This window comes from Lynx canadensis, chromosome D4 (assembly GCF_007474595.2).
Source record: "Lynx canadensis isolate LIC74 chromosome D4, mLynCan4.pri.v2, whole genome shotgun sequence".
Taxonomy (NCBI): domain Eukaryota; kingdom Metazoa; phylum Chordata; class Mammalia; order Carnivora; family Felidae; genus Lynx; species Lynx canadensis.
In genome coordinates this window covers 49,979,095-50,002,163 of record NC_044315.2, presented here as the reverse complement: position 1 = coordinate 50,002,163, position 23,069 = coordinate 49,979,095, and the positions used below count along the sequence as shown (strand labels likewise).

Below are 23,069 nucleotides of genomic sequence, written 5' to 3'. Positions count from 1 at the left end.
CAGTTGAGGGAGGGAAGAGAGAGAGAGAGAGAGAGAGAGAGAGAGAGAGAGAGAGAGAGAATACCAAGCAGGCTCCATGCTGTCAGCTCAGAGCCCAATGTGGAGCTCAGTCACACAAACCATAGATCGTGACCTGAGCCAAAATCAAGAGGAGGTTGCTTAGGCAACTGAGCCACTCAGGCACCCCAAGCATGGGAAATTCTTTGATTCCTGATCTCCTTTATTAGAGAATATTCTGTCCTTGAAAAAAAATGTAGTATCTTCTGTACTGCCTCAATTAATATTGAAAGAAATTGAATTTTATGAAGGTTTAAAAAACATTTTGCATCCTTTGATTAATGGAATATAGATGTTTTTCCAAGTACATAATTAAGAATATAATATAAGAAGTTTATTCCATAAAATCTTGCCTTTAAAAAACAAATCATTGAGGGGCGCCTGGATGGCTCAGTCGGTTGAGTATCTGACTTCAGCTCAGGTCACGATCTCGCGGTCTGTGAGTTCAAGCCCCGCATCGGGCTCTATGCTGACAGCTCAGAGCCTGGAGCCTGCTTCGGATTCTGTGTCTCCCTCTCTCTCTGCCCCTCCCCCGCTCATGCTCTCTCTCTCTCTCTCTCTGTCAAAAATAAATAAAACATTAACATTAAAAAACAGTATCATTGGGACGCCTGTGTGGCTCAGTCAGTTGAGTATCCAACTCTTGATTTCAGCTCACAACCTGAATAAATAAAAATGAAAAATCAATCATTAATATTTACTGTATAATTTCAATGCCTGCATTTGTATATATTATGAACTGTTTCTATTGACAAAGCAGGGATGTTTGGTTTTATATTTGTTTTTTGGTTAAATCAGAGGGGAGAAGTTAGGATTTGTTGAATCAAAACAACTAGGATTATGAGGCAGGAAACATGAATTTTGTAGCTTTTCCATTAGTTGTGTGGTCCCAGATAAATTAATCTCTCTCAGCATATTCTAAAGTTTACTTTTTATGATGGTTTTTATTTCAAATTCTTAAATAACTGATCTTTATAATTTAACTTCTCTTCATTTTTTTTGTTGTTGTTTTGGGATTTTATTTTTAAAGATTTTATTTTTTTATTTTTAAAGATTTTATTTTTTATTTTTTAAAATTTACATCCAAATTAGCGTATAGTGCAACAATGATTTCAGGAGTAGATTCCTTAGTGCCCCTTACCCATTTAGCCCATCCCCCCTCCCACAACCCCTCCAGTAACCCTCAGTTTGTTCTCCGTATTTATGAGTCTCTTCTGTTTTGTCCCCCTCCCTGTTTTTATATTATTTTTGTTTCCCTTTCCTTATGTTCATCTGTTATGTCTCTTGAAGTCCTCATATGAGTGAAGTCATATGATTTGTGTCTTTCTCTGACTAATTTCACTTAGCATAATACCCTCCAGTTCCATCCATGTAGTTGCAAATGGCAAGGTTTCATTCCTTTTGATTGCCAAGTAATACTCCATTATATATATATATATATATATACCACATCTTCTTTATCCATTCATCCATCGATGGACATTTCGGCTCTTTCCATACTTTGGCTATTGTGGATAGTGCTGCTATAAACATGGGGTGCATGTGTCCCTTCAAAACAGTGCACCTGTATCCCGTGGATAAATCCCTAGTAGTGCAATTGCTGGGTCGTAGGATAGTTCTATTTTTGGTTTTTTGAGGAACCTCCATACTGTTTTCCAGAGTGGCTGCACCAGCTTGCATTCCCATTAACTTCTCTTAATTTTTTTAGTACTTTATAAATACTAGTCGCAGTTTTATGTGGTAAGAAATTTAGAGGCCATAACTTTTTGTCATATTTGAATATTTTATATGCTATGATGCTTACCAATTATTGTTATTGGGGATGAAAAATTGAAAATGAATTGCCAGGTAAAAATAAAGAAGTGTTGGGATTAGAATCTTATTTCTGGAGAGTTGTAGAAAATAATTTGGTAAAGATAGTGTAAAATAACTTCCAAAGACCGGTAATAAAAAATATTGCCAAATCTGAAATACAAAGTTTGGTTACCAGGCTTTTCTACAGAAAAAAAATAAATTGCTCTGCCTTGCAAATCAGTTATTATTATTCACTGATATGTTTTATGTATTTGTTTATTTAGGGAGGACACAAGTGAGCCAGGGACAGAGAGAGAGAGAGAGAGAGAAGTGGGGCTCATATTTTACATGAAGTGGGGCTTATGCTCACCTGAAGCGGGGCTCACGCTCATCTGAAGGTGGACTTGAGCTCACCCAATTTGGGACTCAAACTGTGATATCGTGACCTGAGCTGAAGTCAGGTGCTTAACAACTGAGCCACCCAGGCACCCTGATGTGTTTTATAATGTTAGTTAAATACATAGATCCATCAGTCAAATCATCCATCTTATTGGTTCATATTATTTTTCTTTTCATATAGGGCATGAAGACTGTGTACGAGGTTTAGCTATTTTGAGTGAAACAGAATTTCTTTCCTGTGCAAATGATGCTAGTATTAGAAGGTGGCAAATCACTGGCGAGTGTCTTGAAGTATATTATGGACATACCAACTATATTTATAGCATATCTGTTTTTCCAAATTGTAAAGGTAAGATTAGCATATATCATGTATTTAAAATTCTGTATTGAACCTTGTTCCATCCCATTCTTGAGGTGGGAGTAGGAGGGCTCATTACCGAAATCACTTATACTAACTGTACTTGAATAATTTAGTAGCTATGTTTCATAAGGATCTTCTTGTAAAGGAAGAAATTGTGTGATCATCTTTATATCCATTCACACTTGATGGTTAATGTCAAATAGTTTTGGGTATTTGAGGAAACACTTTGTATAATTTATTGTTGCAAAGTGCATAATATGTAAGGTGTGAAATGTAGAAAATATGATTTTTGAAGTTTTTGTGGTATAAGTAACAAATAAATAAAATGTAAAACTATAATTTTAAAATATTTTGGGTTTAAAAAAGTCATTATGCCTCCCTAGAAAGGTGATATTTATAAATGTACTTAATTTTATTTGTTCAAACTAGTTTTTCCTATATTCATTGATTTTAGATTTTGTGACAACGGCAGAAGACAGATCTCTGAGAATCTGGAAACGTGGGGAATGTGCCCAGACAATCCGACTTCCAGCTCAGTCTATATGGTGCTGCTGTGTTCTAGCCAATGGTGACATTGTGGTTGGTGCGAGGTATTTATATTCTAGTCAGTCAATAAATATCATGTGTCTAGGCCTTTGGTAGGTGTTATGAGTGCACTGAGATAAGCCATAAGGAATTTAGGTGAATTGGGAGACATTTCAGTACATTTCTGTACTGAAAAAAACAGCATTAGGCATAAGAGCTTTTATACATTAATGGTACATGATACAGTACAAAAGTATTGCTCTGCCAGTTGTGCAGTCAGAACGTCGAATGCAAAAGAAACGAGAAGGTAGAGATTAGTGTGGGAAACCTTTATGAAGAAGAGGAAATTTGAACTGAATGTTGAAGAATAATGAGAAAGAAGGGAAATGAGAATTTCTGTCAAAAAAAAAACAACAACAGTGTAAGTAAAGGTGTGGCAGGACCAGGAAAGTGATTTGTGGGGCAGATGAAGGAAAGTGGTGGAAGACTCATGCTAGGGAATAGTGGGGGATACTGGTAAGGTGGTAAAGGCAGTAGGGTGGAGCATAACCGTGGACAGCCTTGAATGCCAGGTATCTTTTAGAGTCTGTGCTTGGAGTAAAGGGTTGTAGCTACTGAAGTGACATGAATAGAGCATAACCTGTGAATTATTAACTATGTAGGTTGGATTTAACTAGTGGTGATGGCAGGAAAGCAACTTGGAAAGCAGTTCCGGTAGTAGGGGTGTGATATTATGAAATACTGTCCCCACGGTGCCAATGGACAAGAGGCCAAAATATTAGATACTGCAAAGGAAAGATTGTCAAAAGGAGGATAAAAGAAAACTGTAAAGCTTCAAGCTTTTGGTGATTGCATTAATATAAATGGGGAAAGTGGGAGAATTGGTTAGGTGCAGAAGGTGACGACCTCAGTTTTAGATTTCTGAGGTCCGAGTGGTGATGAACTACCCTCAAGCCGGTGGATCTGGCATGGAAGGCAGAAAAGAAAGAAAGGAAAACCTCTAAGGGATGGTGGGTCTAATAAAGCGGAGGTAGTTTACGTTTTGGCTGGGTCAAGGGTTGATTTGTTGATTTAATTATTTTCCCCCTAAGCATATTTAAAGTTAAAGAAAATAAACAATTTGAAAGGGTAAAGTTCCTGTCAGTCAAAGGTTACATAAGAAACAAAGTTCTCTGTAGAACGGGGCAGGATTAGTGCATTTGAAGGTGGCCAACTTGCCTCTTACCCAAGAATTTAGAAATGGTGGAAGTGAAGTCATGTGCCAAGACTAGAGGTTGGGATTGCCATCTAGTCTAAGGTGAGGCTTTTTTTTCATGAGTGGGATTACATTGCTGGTTAAGGGCATAGGAAACACAGACTGTGTTTCCCAAATGAACAGATACTGAGCATCTGCTATTTTCTAAGCTTTATGTTGGTTATTTGAGCCCTTTGTAAATAAAATAACCCACTACCCTTCTTTATACTCTTGTATCTATGTAATATTGACTTAAATTATATGTTATAGCTCCAGATTTTTATGATGGTAAATATCTAACTTGGAATTCAAAATTGTGTTAGATACATATTTCTCTGTCTTTTCTCAGTGACTTTTCCCTTAAATAATCTTTTTCTACCCTATAGATGGCTTTAGAAAGCAGCATAGGATAGTGTGTGAAGTCAGCAGAGTGCTCTCTCTGCTCAGCCATAAATACATAGTAATGTTTCTCATATTCGCAAATACAGATTATTTTTGCTTTGGATCATTCAGGTGGGATAATGTTAATACAATATGGCAGTGACTTCAGATCACTTTGTTTTTCCTTATAGTGATGGTATTATTAGAGTGTTTACGGAATCAGAGGATCGGACAGCAAGTGCTGAGGAAATCAAGGCTTTTGAAAAAGAACTCTCTCAGGCAACCATTGATTCTAAAACCGGTGATTTAGGGGACATTAATGCTGAGCAGCTTCCTGGGAGGGAGCATCTGAATGAACCTGGTAAATATTTCAGTGTATATAGTAGTAAAAAATACTACTATTGTTTGCCTTTGGGAATAATTAGAATGATAAGAAAAACAAGTTTGTTTTGCTAGTCATTAAGTGTTATTCTCATTGCCAGATAGGGATTTTTTAGAACTTTTACACTTAACCACTATGAGAAACCATATTCTTGCTTCTTTCTGTGTCACATTTTGAGCTTAACTCCTTAAAGAAGAATCTTCGTTTTTGTTTTAAATCCATCTCCTGATACCTAGCTCATATATAATAGGTACACAAAAGTCACTTCTTTAATACCTTTTGGTTGATTGGGTTCCCTGAGACACACTGTATAGACTAAAAATAAAAATGAGTTCAAAGAAAGCAGTGTCTCCTTAATGAGTTGGGGATCATTTGAGTTTAAACCAGAGGACAGTAGTTATTTCAAATGAAATCTTGTGTTTGATATATCCCTGATCCATTATATCATTGGTTCTTAGAACCTGGTACATGGACCCCCTGGGAATATTGAGATTCCTTCAGGATGTCCTTAAGGTCCAACTAATTTAATAATACTAAGCTGTTATTTGACTTTTCCACTATGTTAACATGGTCTGTGTTAATTTATGGTCCAAAAGCAATGCTGGGTAAAACAAACAAACAAACAAACAAACAAACACAGGCTTCTTAGTACACAAATCAAGGCAGTGACACCAGACTGTTCTGGTAGTTATTGTACTCTTCACTGGCATGCAGTTGTAGTTAAAAAAAAATGAAAACCATTTGCCCATAAAAATGTGCTTGAGGAAGCATTAACAATTAATTTACTACCTCTCGAGGCTTTATTACATGTCTGTTTTAATATTCTGGTTGACAAAATGTCAACACATCAAGTACTCCCGAGTACCATGGTGTCTCTGGGATAAGTACAAATATTCATTTGCATTGCGGGCTGAACTTTTCATGGAGTGCCATATTTATTCATAGAAGAAGTAACTATGGTTATTTAAGTTTAGGTTTAGGCAAGACTTTTTTTGAAAATTAGCAAAATGACCATGTCACTTTAAGGAAAACAGCTGACAGTATTTATTGCCAAAGATAAAATTCAAAACTCTCAAATGAATATTGAAATTTTGGAAAATTTGTATTTATTACCAGGAGCTTGTAAGATAGACCAGTGCATTTTAGTATTTAATAGAGCCTGAAAAATGCATTGATGGTTGCAGATTCTAAATTGTAACCTTTAAAGACCTACTACTTTGTAGAATATTCACATTTTTCTGAAAAAGCTGTTAAACTAGTCTTTTCTTTTTCAACTATGTTATCTGTATAAGGTTGGATTTTCTTTATGTACTTCAAATAAAACAACAGATTACAACAGATTGAATGCAGAGGCAGGTATGATAATCCAGCTGTCTTCTATTAAGAGAGACAATAAAGAGATTTATAAATACAAAACAATGTCAGTCTTCTCAGTAAGTTTCTAAAGCTATTCTTATTTTTCATATTATTTATTCAATATGTAATCTATTATTGTTTTCCATTAAGTGAATTTTTTTTACTCTTTATTTTTAATTTCAAATCCAATAAGTCAATTCATATAACCTACATTAAAAAAAGTTCTTTGGGCTTCTGAGTAACTTTCATGACTATTCTAAGGAGATCTTAAAATCAGAAGTTTGAGAACTAATGTATCGTATTGTCATGTTTTTAATATTCTTACAATTCTTTGCAAAAATGTAGTCTTTTTGTCACTGTATACACACACACACACACACACACACACACACACACATTCAGTAAGTATTTCCTAAGTGCCCAATGTGTGCCAGGCATTGTTCTAAGCTTTGGGGAATACAGCAAATATAAAAGGTTACAAATATCTCTGTTCTTACAAATTTATACTCTATAGGAGACAAATTAAAAAGTAAATAAGTAAATATATAAGTATGTCAGATAGTGATAAGTACTGTGGGAAACAAAGCAGGAGTTGGGTGTTTTGTAATTTTAAATACAGTGTTCAGGAAATATATAATATTTGGTATAGCATTAGTTGCTATTATAGATAAACTAAAATCTCACTGACTTAATACAAGAGTTTATTTGTTGCACATTCAAAGTTCACTTGATGACACGGTATATTAGGTATGTTTGGGGAATTTTTATCTGTTTCTGGGGTTTGTTTGTTTTATTTTAGAGAGTGTGCACATGAGCGGAGGAGAGGAGCAGAGGGGAAAGAGAGAATCTTAAGTAGCCTCCACACTCTGTGGGAACCCAATGCAGGACTTGATCCCATGACCCTGGGATCGTCACCTGAGCCGAAATCAAGAGTTGGTTGCTCAACCAACTGAGCCACCCAGACACCCCATCTTGAGCATGTTTGTAGAGCAGTTTTTCTCCTTGTGGTCATTTGGGGATGGAAACCACCATCACCATGTAACTTCCAAGGGCTTCTTGGGTAGAGACATTCAGCCATCAGACAGGATAAAAGGGGAGGTTAGAGGAAGATCGACTAGGCCTAGAACTGGCACATAGCACACCCATTCAGATTGCACAGACCATTTCTCAGTAAGTGGCATCTAGACACTGCACCTGGCTGTAGCCACAGCTACATCTCTACCCTATGGAGTAGGATTGTGAATCTCTGGAGGACAGCTGCCTATTTCTGCCTCTGAAGGCTTTGCTGAGAATGTGACGTTCAAGTAAGTTCTTAAGGAGGCAAGAGAGTAAATCTTGCCAACATCTGTGTGAAGAGTGTCATGGGCAGAATTAACAGCCAGTGTAAAGACTCCAGGGCTAAAGTCCGGAGATGGGTTGAGGGGAGAAGTGCAAAGTGAAGACAGAGGGGATGATAGATTTGGCCTTGTACACTACTCCAAGGACTTAGGCCTTGATCAAGAGAGATGGGAAGTCATTGAAAGGTCTCGAACAGAGGAGTGTCAGGGACACTTTAACCTTTGAAAGAATTTTTATGGTTACTGGATTGAATATAGACTGTAGGGAGCCCCAGGGCAGGAGTAGAAGGCCATTAAATCAGTCCAGCCGAGAAACGTTGGTGGCTTGTAGCATTGGGTAGCAATGGAGATAGAATAGATAGTTTTTTTGACCTTTTTTGAAGATGGAACTGATAGAGGGGCACCTGGTTGGCTCAGTCAGTTAAGCATCCAACATCAGCTCAGGCAATCATCAGGTAACCACAGTTAGTGGGTTCGAGCCCTGTGTCGGGCTCTGTGCTGACAGACAGCTCAGAGCCTGGAGACTGCTTCAGATTCTGTGTCCCGCTCTCTCTTCCCCTCCCCTGCTTGTGCTCTGTCTCTCTGTCTTTCAAAAATACATGAATGTTAAAAAATTAAAAAAAAAAAAAAGACAGAACTGATAGAATTTGCTAAGGGTTTGGCCATGGGATTCAGAAAAAGAGGAATCAGACTCTTCTATACTTTTTGGCCTGAGCAGCTGGAAAAATGGAGAGTCGTTTATTAAAATGAAAGTGTTGTCAGAAAATAGTAATAAAACTTATTTTTAGTGGGCCAGCTACTTTCTAATGGAAATACACCTTTTTTTCTTTCCTTTATTTAATAAAGGTTACTTTTAACCATTATTGTCTTTTGAGACACTTTCCAGTAGAGTAACTTTTTTTTTTTTTAGTGTTTGTTTATGTTTTGAGAGAGTGCACACATGAGTGGGGGAGGGGCAGAGAGAAAGGAAGAGAGAATCCCATGCAGGCTCTGTGCTGTCAGTGCAGAGCCTGACATGGGGCTCAAACTCACGAACCATAAGATCTTGATCTGAGGAGCAAAACCAAATCCCAGATGCTTAACTGATGGAGCCTTTTAATAAAATTTCCAGTTAAACCAAATACATAAAGTTAAGATTTTTTAATCTGTGTCTTTCATTTTTACTCTGCTTTTCTACTTTTGATTCTTAACATTTTTATTTTAAGGTACTAGAGAAGGACAAACCCGTCTAATCAAAGATGGGGAGAAAGTCGAAGCCTATCAGTGGAGTGTTAGCGAAGGGAGATGGATAAAAATTGGTGATGTTGTTGGCTCATCTGGTGCTAATCAGCAAACATCTGGAAAAGTTTTATATGAAGGAAAAGTATGTCAATTTCTACTTTCTAATTACCATTATCTTAAAGCATTAGACAAAGGTTTTCTTTTCCCTTTTCCCCATGCTAATACAATTTTCTTTGGTGTTTTGCCATTTAAAAATACATTTCTCTGGGGAGGCTTCTCTCTTTTCCCTGCCTTGAAATTGACTTTTAAAAAATCTTTTTCCGTATTTAATACATTAGACACTATTTGTCTTTGGGTACTTACTGTGAGTAAACTGTTCCCAACCATTTTGGATTAGGAGCTTCTGTGCCACCTTCCAATGCTTTCTGCCTCGTTATATTTAACTTGGCAGGACATGAGGGCCCCTGTGTGGCAGTGCTTATAACACCAGCATGTTTTGCTGAGTGGGACATGGTAACAGCTAATACTTCTGGCCTTGAGATCAACCAGTTGGAAACCTTCCTTTGGCCTTAGAATTTATGTGTAGTTGTAATACATTCCCCTCCTCCATCCCCAGTGAAATTCTGACCTTGCAGCATATGCAGATGGTTGCTATCAATCATCACATGCCAAGTGGAAGATTGTAACATTGCACTTTGGAGAAAGTTTAAGGATTATAATTTTATTATAAAATGTTTATATAAATATATTTGTTATAAATCAATATAATATTTATTACAACTTTATAAAATAAAGGACACATAAGATCTGTGATATATATGCCATTAATATGAACAGATAAGTTAGTAATCATTTATCTCCTTTTTGTATTCCTGTTGAAGGAGTTTGATTATGTTTTCTCAATTGATGTCAATGAAGGTGGACCATCGTATAAATTGCCATATAACGTCAGTGATGATCCTTGGTTAACTGCATACAACTTCTTACAGAAGAATGATTTGAATCCCATGTTTTTGGATCAAGTGGCTAAATTTATTATTGATAACACGAAAGGTCAAACCTTAGGACTTGGGAACACCAGTTTTTCAGATCCTTTTACAGGTAAGTTTACGGTTTATATTAAGTCTTCTGTACTTAATTCATTGGTTAATTTTTTTTAAGTGTATTTAAACATCTGTTATAAGCTGTTTAAAACGAAGATCCAAGATCTATAGCAGGTTTTTACTTTAAATCATATTTTAAACCTCAAATTATATAGTAATTCTGTGTTTATAGAAACAATTCTATATTGCTCACTTTCAAAAATATAGCCACACTGTAACTAAATAAAATTATGAAACTTCAGTCATTTGAAATGAAAATAAACCTGGAAGTTCCCTTATATAGTGACTCTTTTTAAAAATACCTGTTTTAGTGAACCTTAGTAAATAGAATTTTTTTTTCCACACAAGGCTAAATTGGTTAGTTGGGCATAAATCTAGGACTGAACTATGGGTAGTTTTTTGTTTTGTGGGGTTTTTTTTAAATGTTTATTTATTTATGTTTGTTTGTTTATTTTTATTTTTGAGAGAGAAAGACAGAGCATGAGCAGGGGAGAGGCAAGAGAGAGAGAAGGAGACACAGAATCCAAAGCAGCCTCCAGGCTCTGAGCTGTCAGCACAGCCTGACATGGGGATTGAACCCATGGACCACAAGATCATGATCTGAACTGAAGTTCGATGCTTAACCAACTGAGCCACCCAGGCACCCCTATTTATTTATTTTTGAAAGAGAGAGTAAGCAAGGTAGGGACAGAGAAAGAGAGAGAGAGACAGAATCCCAAACAGGCTCCATGGTGTCAGCACAGAGCCTGACGTGGGGCTCGAACTCACAAACCATGAGATCGTGATCTGAGCTGAAACCAAAGTCAGTCACCTAACCGACTGACCCACCTAGGTGCCGCTGAACTGTGGGTAGTTTTAGTTTACATGTGATTTGTATTCCACATGTTGATTTTTAAGTCGGTTGTTCATAACATAGTATACAGTATCTAAAATGTTATAAATGATATTATGTTCTCAGACCAGTCCATAAATGATAATCCTAGTAGTATTAGTCTGAGTCCTGATTCATAGGAAATGGATTATAATACTAATTGTACTCACCTTAGTTTTGGGTCCCAGGAACTGAGACCATGGTACAGGAGAAAATAAAATGCTTCCTTTTTTCTTAGGTACAAGGGCCAGCTCTAAATAAAATTCTGAAATTAGCACTTTATTGTTAATGTTCTCCTGTTGTCATTTTTCATGTGCTGGTGCTCTTGTTTTATAAAGATTCCATATCCCTTCCTGCACTAAGACCTTATGTAGATCTTTTTTTCTTCTTCTTTCACATATTTCATGCTCCTAAACTATCTCCTCTCCTTCTCATTCTTTTGCCCACTCACCTAATAAAGCGAATGTCAACCTGCATGTTGACTTAAACAGAATTATCAGACTGACTTGCTACTGAATCTAAATAATGTAACCCCTCCCAGTAGTTGCACTTGACAGGAAAAAAAAAAACCTGTGTTTATTGTCTGGGTATTCTGTTGGTGGAATTTCAGACTGTAGTACAAAAGACTGGACACATAATTATAGTCCTGTGTAAGCTGTTTTGTGGAGCAGAAGGCAGAAATTAGAGCAGCTGGCTCCATTTGGAAATCTTAATAACTGTGGCTTTTTTTGCTCTTCTGAAACTATAAGCATCTTTTTATATATATCTTTCACATATATCTTTTTGTAGATGCCTCTGATTAGTTTCCTAGAGATACTAACAAAACATACACTCACACACACCACACATTTGCAAAAGTGTAAGTGGAAATCTCTTTCCTTTGTGTCACTCATCACCTTTCAATTCTCTTCTCCAGTAGGTTGTAAGCTTCAGTGGATACAAGCAATCTTATTCTCTGCTGGATCTGCGCTATTTGACACATGAGTTAATGAACTCAGGGGTTCTTTAAAAGATTACCATTTGATGACTGTGGTTCTGTTAGCAACAGGAACAGTGGGAATTCTAGTGAATTTGTATAGGAACAGCAACTGATTATATGTGTATATTATTTAGGTTAGAGACCACCTGTAATTTCTCCTTTTATATTTGAATTTTTAGTGATTTTAATATTTAAGTGCACAAGCTAAGATATAATACAGCAATAAAGACAAAACTTGGAGAATCACTGAAATGTTAATTTCTTAGTAGTCTTTTCCTACTGTAAGGCTTCTAATTTGTTATTCTGTCATGTGATGGCTTTGCTCTTTTGTTTTTTCTCCAAGCTTAGAGTCCTCTAATGTAAGCACTGTGCCGTTTTTGAGATTCAAAATTCTGGCTTGGGGAGCCTGAGTGGCTCAGTCGATTAAGCGTCCGACTTCAGCTCAGGTCATGATCTCACAGTTTATGAGTTCGAGCCCCGCATTGGGCTCTGTGCTAACAGCTCAGAGCCTTCATGAAGCCTTCTTCGGATTCTGCATCTCTCTGTCTCTCTGTCTCTGTCTCTATCTCTCTCTCTCTGCCCCCCCCCCCCCCCCGCTCACACTCTGTCTCTCTCAAAAATGAATAAACGTTAAAAATTTTTTTTCTTTTTTAAATTCTGTCATACTTCAGCTTTTCCTTTGTTTGCACGCACAGGTGGTGGTCGGTATGTTCCAGGGTCTTCATCAGGATCTGCTAACACGCTGCCTGCGGCAGATCCTTTTACAGGTGGGATGCAGTTTCAATAAGTACATCTTTTTTCACTTACTGTGTAACATTTTGCATTGTATGGCTTTACATTTTGGAGATATCATCCAATTATTAATAATTCCCTTATCTATATTTCTAATTTTGATGGATCTCCTTTTCTTTAACTTCTAATTTTTGCCTTTTCCTGGAGTATTTTGTAGTTTTCCTCATGACTTTTAAATAGCATATTATTAGAACTCATCGTTTTCTCCAGTGGTCCTTCCTGCAAGGAGAGCAAGAGTCAGTAAGGGCATAGGTTTTAGAGTCAGATAGACCTTGGTTCAAAATCTGGCTCTACCACTTACTTGCTATGAGAAGTTGGCAAGTTGCTTAACCTGTCTGAGCCTATTTTTTTTATCTGTGAAATTAGATAATAGGGGAACCCACCAACCAAGACACAGCATGATTGCTATTACTGGCGAGATCCTACCGATCACAAGCCAAGAAGGAGCCATGTGAGTCCCTGATATTGGATGGAGCGGTGCAGTCAAGAAGTCTGTCTGGGCATATTTTGCCTTAGCAAATGAAGGAGACAGTCCACCCAGCTACCCAGGATTAGTCTTCTAATCTGTTATTAATGGCCTTCGTGATGCCCTGGAAGTGTTGGTGTATCTCTTCAAAGTGACTTTATTTACCAAGGTATGCATGCCTCAGCATCAACACTACTGGGAAAATAATTGCCAAACTTGGACTTAAGTGCAGCTGAAGAAGTCTCTGTTTTCAGAACAGCTTTTGATATATTTTATGAAGCTGTGGTTGGATCTTCAGCCAGAGTTCCTGGACAATAGACCAAATTTGGGAAGAGATCCTTGGCATTTATGGTATCCACTGGCCTTGCCAAGATACAGTCCTGTCTAAACCATAAATTGGAGCAGCACACAACCTTTGATCACTGTCATGAATTTGTGAATCGCTGTCAGTGAGCTTCTTCTCTCCAGTGAATGAATTGGTGGCCCAGTTGCACGTAGCTGCACCCTGTGCATTGATAACCAGTATACTGCACTAACCACCTATCAAGATCAAGCTAAATGTTGTGATGGCACAGTGGCTGTTAAGGAAATCTTTGATGACATAATGCAATTTGAAAAAGTAGTAACGATCTGAAGCGTAGATAAGATGATGACTTATTCAGACATAGTGATGCCCTAAAACTTAGAACATCATAGTTCCCGGATCTCATTAGCAGCTTTTTCTTGGAACAGAAAGAACATACCAAGCTTCGAACAATACCAACAAAATCAAGAGAATTCCTGGGGCCATCATAGCTGGAGTATGTCTCACTGTTGCATAATGTCAGTAACTCAGAAGATGCAGTGATTATGGAAATATGCAAGATAGCATACTAAACATCCAAGAGAATTATGGAATTAGGATAACTGAACCACACTATTATAAAAAATAGATAACCATATTGAGATGTTAGGGAAATGAAATGGTATGGTACATGTAAAGTGTTTAGCAGAATGCCTGGACTGTATTTAAGCCCTCGGTAGATTTTAGTATACATTCCTCCAATTTTACCAGTAGCACTGGGGCCAAGACTTTTCCCCATCTAGCTTATGACTTAAGGTCAGTCTTGATTCTCTTTTTTTTTTTTCCCCCTTATTTATGTGGTTCCCAAACTTCTAATGTCAATTAGAATCATCTGGGATGCTTGTTTAAATTATCAAAAGGTCCTTCACACAGAGATATTCTGATATACTAGATTGGTGAGGAGGTTAAAAATACTCATGCCCTGATCCCTCACCTGTGGATTCTGATTAAATGTTCTTTGCTGTGGTTTGCTATTAAGTAACTTCAAAAGCTCCCTGTCAGTTTCTACAGTGAAGCCAGTTTGGAAAACCACTAGGCTGCTATGGGTGGACCCTGAAAATCTACATATTGAATAGGTGACTCCTTCAGGTTGTTGGAGAACCACATTTAGAAAAGTGTAGGATTGGGATGCCTGGGTGGCTCAGTCAGTTAAGCGTCTAACTTGTGATTTTGGCTCAGGTCATGATCTCAGGGTCATGAAATTTAGCCCTGTGTTGGGCTCCACAGTGGATGTGGAGTCTGCTTGAGATTCTCTCACTCTCCCTCTACCCCTGCCCCCTACTTGCATACTCACTCTCTCTCTCTAAAAATAAATGAATAATAATAATAACAAGTGTAGATTTACTTTGCCTCATAATTAATGCCTTGGGCAAGTTATTTAGCCTTTCTGTAAAATATTGTTAATAATAATAGTACCTAATTAATATTTAAATACATATATAAACATAAGATGCTTAGCATGCTAGCTAGCATATTAATAAAAACTCAAAGCCTCTTATTCTGTGTTCTTCATTATTTTAATTAATCTATTTACATCTGCAGTTTTTGTTTTTCATTTTTTGTTTTGTTTGCTTTTCTGTATGTATTACACCCATTGTACCAACTCCTAGATATTAAATTTGGAGGGGTTAGAACAGTAGCTTATCTTTATTCATCCTATAAAGGCTGACCCAGGACTCTGAACATCTTCAAATCCTGCTGATTCTTTCTCTACATTTGTTTCTCATGTTCCTTTCTTTGTATTTTCAATGAGACATCCACAAGTAGGATCTCAGATGTGCGACAGAGCTATTTTCATACCATCTCTAAATCTTATACAGTCTGTTTTTTGCTTATGTGCTAGTTAATCCTCTGTCTCTATTTCAGTAGGATGGTGTTCACATTTATTTTTTTTTCTTATTTTTGTTTTTTTAAGATTTTCTTTTTGAGTAATCTCTACATCCAATGTGGGGCTCAAATTTACAACCCAAGATCAAGAGTTGCATGCTCTACCAACTGAGCCAGCCAGGTGCCCCACATTCACATTTCATTATGGAAACCTTGTAATTTCTTCTCTCCAATCCACTAATGCTTTTTCAGTTCATTAGCTTCTGTAATTATAATGTATAAGGCATCTAATGTTTACTTTGTAACTTGAGAATTTTAAGTCTCACAATTATTGGCACCAACTATATGTCAGGTACTGTTCTCAACATTTTTCTGTATTAAATTTACAGCCCATTTATTATATATATAAAGATACCATTCTGGGGTGCCTGGGTAGCTCAGTCGGCTGAGAGTCGGACTTTGGCTCAGGTCATGATCTCATGGTCCATGAGTTCAAGCCCTGCATCGGGCTCTGTGCTGACAGCTCAGAGTGTGGAGCCTGCTTCAAATTCTGTGTCTCCCTCTCTGCCCCTCCCCCACGCAAGCTCTGTCTCTCTTTCTCTCTCTCAAAAAAATAAACATTAAAAATTTTAAAAAGAAAGTGGCGCCTGGGTGGCTCAATTGGTTGAGCGTCCGACTTCAGCTCAGGTCATGATCTCACAGTCTGAGTTCGAGCCCCGCGGTCAGACTCTGTGCTGACAGCTCAGAGCCTGGAGCCTGCTTCAGATTCTGTGTCTCCCTCTCTCTCTGATCCTCCCCCATTCATGCTCTCTCTGTCTCAAAAATAAATAAACATTAAAAAAAAAATTTAAAAAAGATGCCATTCTAAGGTGTGACTCCTAATGACAGTAAGTTATCGTGTGTAGAGAGCAACATTTTGAACTTTATAATTTGCAGTTACCTTTGCTTACTAGATGTATTAATTGCATTTTAGGCAGTGGTCGTTATGTGCCAGGGTCTGCCAGTATGGGGACTACCATGGCTGGAGCTGATCCATTTACAGGTACATACTTTTCATTTCCTTTTCTTCTTCCCTTTTGTTGCTAGAGAACTTTTCATATAGTAGATCAAGACCAAACTTCTTGACCTGGCTTTTAGAGCGTTCTCAGAATTGTGTCATAGTGCATATTTAACTCACGTAGGAAACTTTAAAAAAGTACTTCAACCTCATCCCCAGAGATGGTCACTTGGTCTGTTACTGCTGTGCGTTGGGGCCTTGGCAAGGGTAGTTTTTATAATCTTACGTGATTCTAATGTGTGGCCAGGATTGAAAACTGCTATTCTGCTCTTATAGGTCGGGTTTTCTCAGTACCCTTATAAAAACTGAGCTTATTCCTCTCTCTCTTTTGTTTGTTCTTAATGTATTGAGAATTTTAGTCACTATGCTAAATATTATTCTGCTTAACAGGACTTACAAAACAAATCTGATTTTGTGATTTAGGCCTATGCTTAGGCTATGCTATCTCCTAAGCAATTAATTTTTCTTTTTATTCTTAGTATCTAGCCCAGAGTCTGACACATCTTACTTGTTCATCATTGTTGAATATAGGCAGACCTGCTTTCCTTTGTAAGGGCTGCTAGTAAAATGCGGAACTAAACTGTAAACCTCTTGCAAGTTTGACAGCTCTCTTTGACATATATTTTCCCCTACTTGTTATTTTCTACAAGAGAATAATATATGTATGACACATATGTTCTTGACCATAATAAAATGTATACTTATAAACCCGGCACTCTACTTAAGAACTAACTTGGTATATGATTTTTGTAAACTATTTTTTCATTGCAAAAGTAACACTGGCTGGTAGTTTTGAAGTAGATCATAGTGGACAAGAATGCTTCAATTCAGATCTCAATTTCACTACTTTCTACCTGTTTTACTATGAGCCAATTACTCTGTTTCTGTGCCTCTGTTTTTCTCATTTGTAAAGTTGAAGTAATATCTACCTCTTGGAGTTGTTAAGAGCTTAAAATGACAATATATGTAAATCACTTTATACAGAATAAATGCTTAGTAATTGTCAGCTGTACCTATTGCATTATAAAAGAGTCTAAAGTTAACAGTGCTGGGTGGCTCAGTTAAGTGTCCGACTCTTGATTTCAGCTCAGGTCATGATCCCAGGGTCATGGGATCGAGCCCCGTGTTGGGCTTGAGATTCTGTCTCTTTCCCCCTCTGCTCTTCTTTGCGCATGCTCTCTCTCTCTTTAAAAAAAAAAAAAAATTAATTAAATTAAAAAAAACTTTTAAAGTATGAGAGATGTAGAGAATATGAAATGGAGAGGCTTTGTTTTACATTTAAGCTCCCATTCCAGAAACTAAAATTTATTATATCAACAAATATAAATAGTATATAAAATCTTACGATTTTTCTTTCTTTTTTCTGAAGTGCTTGTTTTATTGCATGCACTGAATAGTTATGTATCTCAATAATTGTAAAAACAAAGTCATAGAGTTAGAAAAAAATCTCATTTTTGATTATTCTTTATGTTTTTCATCATCGTTTGTTCTGTGAATAGGCAATAGTGCCTACCGATCAGCTGCATCTAAGACGGTGAATATTTATTTCCCTAAAAAAGAGGCTGTCACTTTTGACCAGGCAAACCCTACACAAATATTAGGTAAGTGCATTTTAATTAAAAAGTTTTTTCACATATCCATAGACTTCTGTGTAGTGCAGTCAAGGCTGTTCTCCTCACATGAGATAGGAACTGGGTGCTTACATGACAGAGACTTCTGTTATTACACCACTGTGTCTACTACAAATACGCAGTCTCATAATGGACGCTTAATACTTGCAAGATGCCTGATACAAATATGAGGTTAATGCTTTATGATGCTTTTATTGATAAAAAAAACTAAAGGGGAAATCTAAATCCCATCCCCTAAGCTCTTAATGTTTTCAGGAAAAGAAAATAATGAAAATGAATGAGTAAAGCACTTAAAAATAAAGATTATGCCTTTAAAAAATTAGTGGCCTTTAGAAATCATAATAAAAGGCTGTTCAGATTGCCCATTAAAAATGAAACTGCCAGCTGACTTTGATAGCTTTTTCTGTTAACTCATTTCTCTCAAAATAAAATGGCAGGTGGCTTTGGACTAAATACTACTAGCTCTGTTTGCCATTACTACCTCATGAGAATTAATTGAGATAAGATAACATATATATCTCAGTATAAGATATGGGTGTTTTGATCAGAATTAACTTTCATACTACCTGTATAAAAATCATTAGTAAGTACTTTCTTACTTATTTTGAACAATACACATTCTCTTCCTTTTGCATCCCTTAAATAAACTTTGTTTTCAATATTCTGTTAGTGTTAAAATTTTTAATGCCAAAGGAAAGTGAAAGAGGTCAAGTTTCCAGTTATGATTGATAAAAATCTGTAAATTTGGACAATTTAAGCTTTTTGTGATGGGAACTTGAGCTTTTTTATTCTTTATAAGATTTTTGATGGGATGCCTGGTTGGCTCAGTTGGTAGAACATGAGACTCTTGATCTCATGGTGATGAGTTCAAGCCCTCTGTTGGGAATAGAAATTACCGAAAAAGAAAAAAAAAAAAAAAGATTCTTGAGGAAGCAGTGTTGGATGACTCAAAGTAGCATTAGTGATGACAAGGATGCTAATATTGAAGATGCAGGTAAAGGGCTTAAAAAAATTGTTTCATGAAATGTAAATATGGTGACAAAAGGCAGTATTTGCATTAAAGAGGTTTTTAAAGTAATGTCAAATATGCATATGGAACTAAGTCAATAAATTAAATATTATACACAGACATTTAACTCTTCAGTTATTTCATTGACAATCATAGAAGTAACATAAGTTGGCCAAAAGTTGTTATAAATTTTTCTTTGAGAATATAGAGGATTGACTTATAGTTGGTTATAAGGATGATACTGCTTTGAAAGCCAAAATGGTTACAAGTATCTACTTTAAAACTCACTTGAAGCAGAAAGCCTCATAAGATCTTAGAAAATAATAAGTAAAATAAAAATCACCACAGTAACCTTTCATTTTTCTATAATGGGCTCAACTTAAAAATACTCCCAGGCCTTACCCTTATTTGACGGTCTTTGATAATTGCCATGAAAAGTCTCACCTCCCCATGGTGTGTGGTAGAATTCTCTTATAGAAAATTTTGGCACTTTTGTATTACATCTGGCTAATTACAGTTAGAGAATTTTCAAAGTCTGGGTTTGTGTTCTAGGTAAACTGAAGGAACTTAATGGAGCTGCATCTGAAGAGAAGAAGTTAACGGAGGATGACTTGATACTTCTTGAAAAGATACTGTCTCTAATATGTAATAATTCTTCAGAAAAACCCACAGCCCAGCAACTTCAGATTCTGTGGAAAGCTATTTACTGGCCTGAAGGTATGGAAACGGTCTTTAAAATGTAATTAGAGGGGTGCCTGGGTGGCTCAGTCAGTTAAGCCTCCAACTTTGGCTCAGCTCATGATCTCACGGTCCGTGGGTTCGAGACCTGCATTGGGCTCTGTGCTGACAGCTCAGAGCCTACAGCCCAAGATGCTGTGTCTCCCTCTCTCTCTGTTCCTCCCCCGCTCATGCTCTGTCTCCGTCTCTCAAAAATGAACAAAAAAGCACTAAAAACATTTTTTTAAATGTAATTAGAAAACAAAGTATGTCTGTTCATTTCTGTCAGTATTACTGGTGTTTCCAGATTGAGTAAAAGTTACCCTGGGTACTTGTTATTCACATTGTGAGAAACTTCACAAAAAGGACTCACCACACCCCTGTAATTCAGTCTTGATTTGTCACGTGCCTTATGAGAATCTGAAAGGAATGGCATGTACCGTGGCATGTACCATTTCGTATACTATTTCAGAGCATCTGTGGATCCCGGCAAGCCATCCAAGAGATGTTTTGTGACCTATTAACCCCAGGCTACAAACCTTTGCTATAATTTTGTTTTAAACTCACTTAATAACCTTTTAAATTCCAAAAGTGTCCTCTCCCTTATTATTTTTTCATGCTGTTGATTAGAGAAGAAAAATAATTTGTCCCACAAAATATCCATATTTTGGATTTGGGGTTTACTTAATGTGTTCCACTATCTCTGTAGTTCCTGCTAGACATAATTAGATCCTGGTTCAATAGATTTTTTTTTTTAAGTGAGTATCCTTTATAAATGATGCCACATACTATCTTTATATCATAGGGCATATAATTTCTGGATTCCTTATTTTTAGTGATGTTAAGAAGATTATTGAGTGGCTACATTCAGATGGTGTCTGCCCAGTCTTTTGAATGTAAAGCTCTCCACCAATGTGTAAACATGCTATTAGCATTTCTCAACTGGAATTCTGTAAAAAGCTTTTCTTCTTCAACTCTTTGGTCTTGTACGATTTTTTAAAGCATCCTACATTACACGATTCATTCCACAAGGATATACTGAGTACTCCATATGTGTCAGGCTGTTTGATAGCCATTTTAAATTATTTTTAAAGTGTATGTGATCTCATAGCAATAAATCCAGTCCCTATAAAAATGAAAAATCAGTTAACACAAGTTTTAGAAATATATATATTACATAAAGCACGCACATGGCTTTTAACATTTTCTAAAATGAGCATGTGTTAATGAAATAAGATTCTGAAAATTGAGTAACAGTCATAGGAATTTTCTGGGGTTTTATAAACATTAATGAATTTTTCTTTTTAACAGATATTGTCTTTCCTGCACTTGACATTCTTCGGTTGTCAATTAAACATCCCAGCGTGAACGAGAACTTCTGCAACGAAAAGGAAGGGGCTCAGTTCAGCAGTCATCTTATCAGTCTTCTGAACCCTAAAGGAAAGCCGGCAAACCAGCTGCTTGCTCTGAGGACTTTTTGCAATTGTTTTGTTGGCCAGGCAGGACAAAAGCTCATGATGTCCCAAAGGGAATCTCTAATGTCACATGCAATAGAACTGAAATCAGGGAGCAATAAGAACATTCACATTGCTCTGGCTACCTTGACCCTGAACTATTCTGTTTGTTTTCATAAAGACCATAACATTGAAGGGAAAGCTCAGTGCTTGTCAGTAATTAGCACAGTCTTGGAAGTTGTACAAGACCTCGAAGCCACTTTTAGACTCCTTGTGGCTCTTGGGACACTTATCAGTGACGATTTAAATGCTGTACAGTTAGCCAAGTCTTTAGGTGTTGATTCTCAAATAAAAAAGTATGCCTCAGTATCAGAACCAGCTAAAGTAAGTGAATGCTGTAGACTTATCCTAAATTTACTGTAACAATGGGGACGGGAACTGAGATTTTAAATTGATTAGTGGTTTTTTCCCTCACGTTTTACATGACTGATTACAGATGTTAAAAAAAAAAAAAAAGGATGCTGTGGAATAAGTAAAATTTCAGATCTTGTAAAGTGGGGGAGGGTAAGAGGAGACAAAGAAGAAATAAAATTTTTGCACTGATGAACTGTGAGATTTTCCTGTGTGATGTGGGTAAGTTTTCAGGAGTTTAGAAACAAATTAAGAATGAGCTAAAATCAACAACAATGCAACTATTACAGTGGCATAATGTACATACCTCTGCTGCATGAAAGAAGATAAGAGCTTTTATTTATATAATTTACTCTTGCTACTTATATAATACCCCCAAACTGTTTTACTTGTTGGTGATTGTCTTTTATTTAATTTCTGCTCTACTCACTTCCCTTGCTGATTCTTTCAACAACCCCAATACAAAGTACGTTATAATTTTCAAAAATTAAGTTCTAAATTATTCCGTATATCCAAAAGATATGATTTATTCATTTAAGTTACTTGTAAATAGAAATTGTATTTGTTTGATGGCTTATTTTTTATTTTGAGACAGACAGAGTATGAGCGGGAGGAGGGGCAGAGAGAGGAGACAGAGTCCCAAGCAGGCTCCATCTCACAAACCACAAGATCACGACCTGAGCCAAAATCAAGAGTTGGACGCTTCACCTACTGAGCCACCCAGGCGCCCTGATGGTTCATTTTTACATGAAGGAAAAGCAACCTACTAAGCTGTGTTAGGTTGTGTATCACTTCAGATAGATGAGGCCCCAAACAAATTAACTCCAGGCTTGTGCTCCAGTTTCTTTTGCCCCTCTGTATTGGAGGTAACTTCATTATTCATTCCAGTTTTGAAATTAGTTCATTTTTGGTCATTTCCTTTGTCTCAAAAGGAATTTGGAATGTGTTGAGTTTTCGAAAGCATTTGTGCAAGCCAGAACCATGCTATTTACAAGTCCAGAGCCTATCATGTGAAACTTACTATTTTTGAGTTCTTAACACTGGCCAGGCACTGTGGTAACCACTTTGATATTTAATTCCCAAAACCTCTTAAATGGAGGGTGATGTTGTCTCTATTTTCAGAAGTAAAGATAATAGGATGAATCATGATAGGAGAAAAAAAGAAAAGTACTATACTTCCTACAGAGAAGCATCCATATTGTCTCTAAACATCATAGCAGATGTAACCAATGCACTAATTACATAATTTAATGTCTAGAGAACTTCAGTTTCTTAAGCATAACTAGGAAAGATCTTTTCACAAAGAGGACTTTGTGTAAAATTGTGAATAGCATTCTCAACATGTGTCATATACAGAACCAT

The 23,069-nt window shown here is 36.7% G+C and overlaps 1 protein-coding gene across 3 annotated transcripts in view; it reads left to right on the top strand.

Annotated features, from left to right (window-relative positions):
* Positions 1–21,903, top strand: part of PLAA (phospholipase A2 activating protein) — a 38,951-nt gene extending 17,048 nt beyond the window's left edge. For 2 of the 3 annotated variants that reach the window (XM_030293221.1, XM_030293223.1), the window contains exons 5-14: positions 2,432–2,599; positions 3,066–3,201; positions 4,943–5,112; positions 9,032–9,189; positions 9,929–10,148; positions 12,696–12,767; positions 16,402–16,470; positions 17,985–18,086; positions 19,678–19,842; positions 21,154–21,903. In XM_030293221.1, the coding sequence (XP_030149081.1) occupies positions 2,432–2,599; positions 3,066–3,201; positions 4,943–5,112; positions 9,032–9,189; positions 9,929–10,148; positions 12,696–12,767; positions 16,402–16,470; positions 17,985–18,086; positions 19,678–19,842; positions 21,154–21,719 (1,826 nt within the window). In that variant the 3' untranslated portion in view covers positions 21,720–21,903. The remainder of the gene's footprint in view (positions 1–2,431; positions 2,600–3,065; positions 3,202–4,942; positions 5,113–9,031; positions 9,190–9,928; positions 10,149–12,695; positions 12,768–16,401; positions 16,471–17,984; positions 18,087–19,677; positions 19,843–21,153) is intronic. The other variant, XM_030293222.1, reaches the window with a different exon arrangement.
* Positions 21,904–23,069: the final 1,166 nt, after the last annotated feature.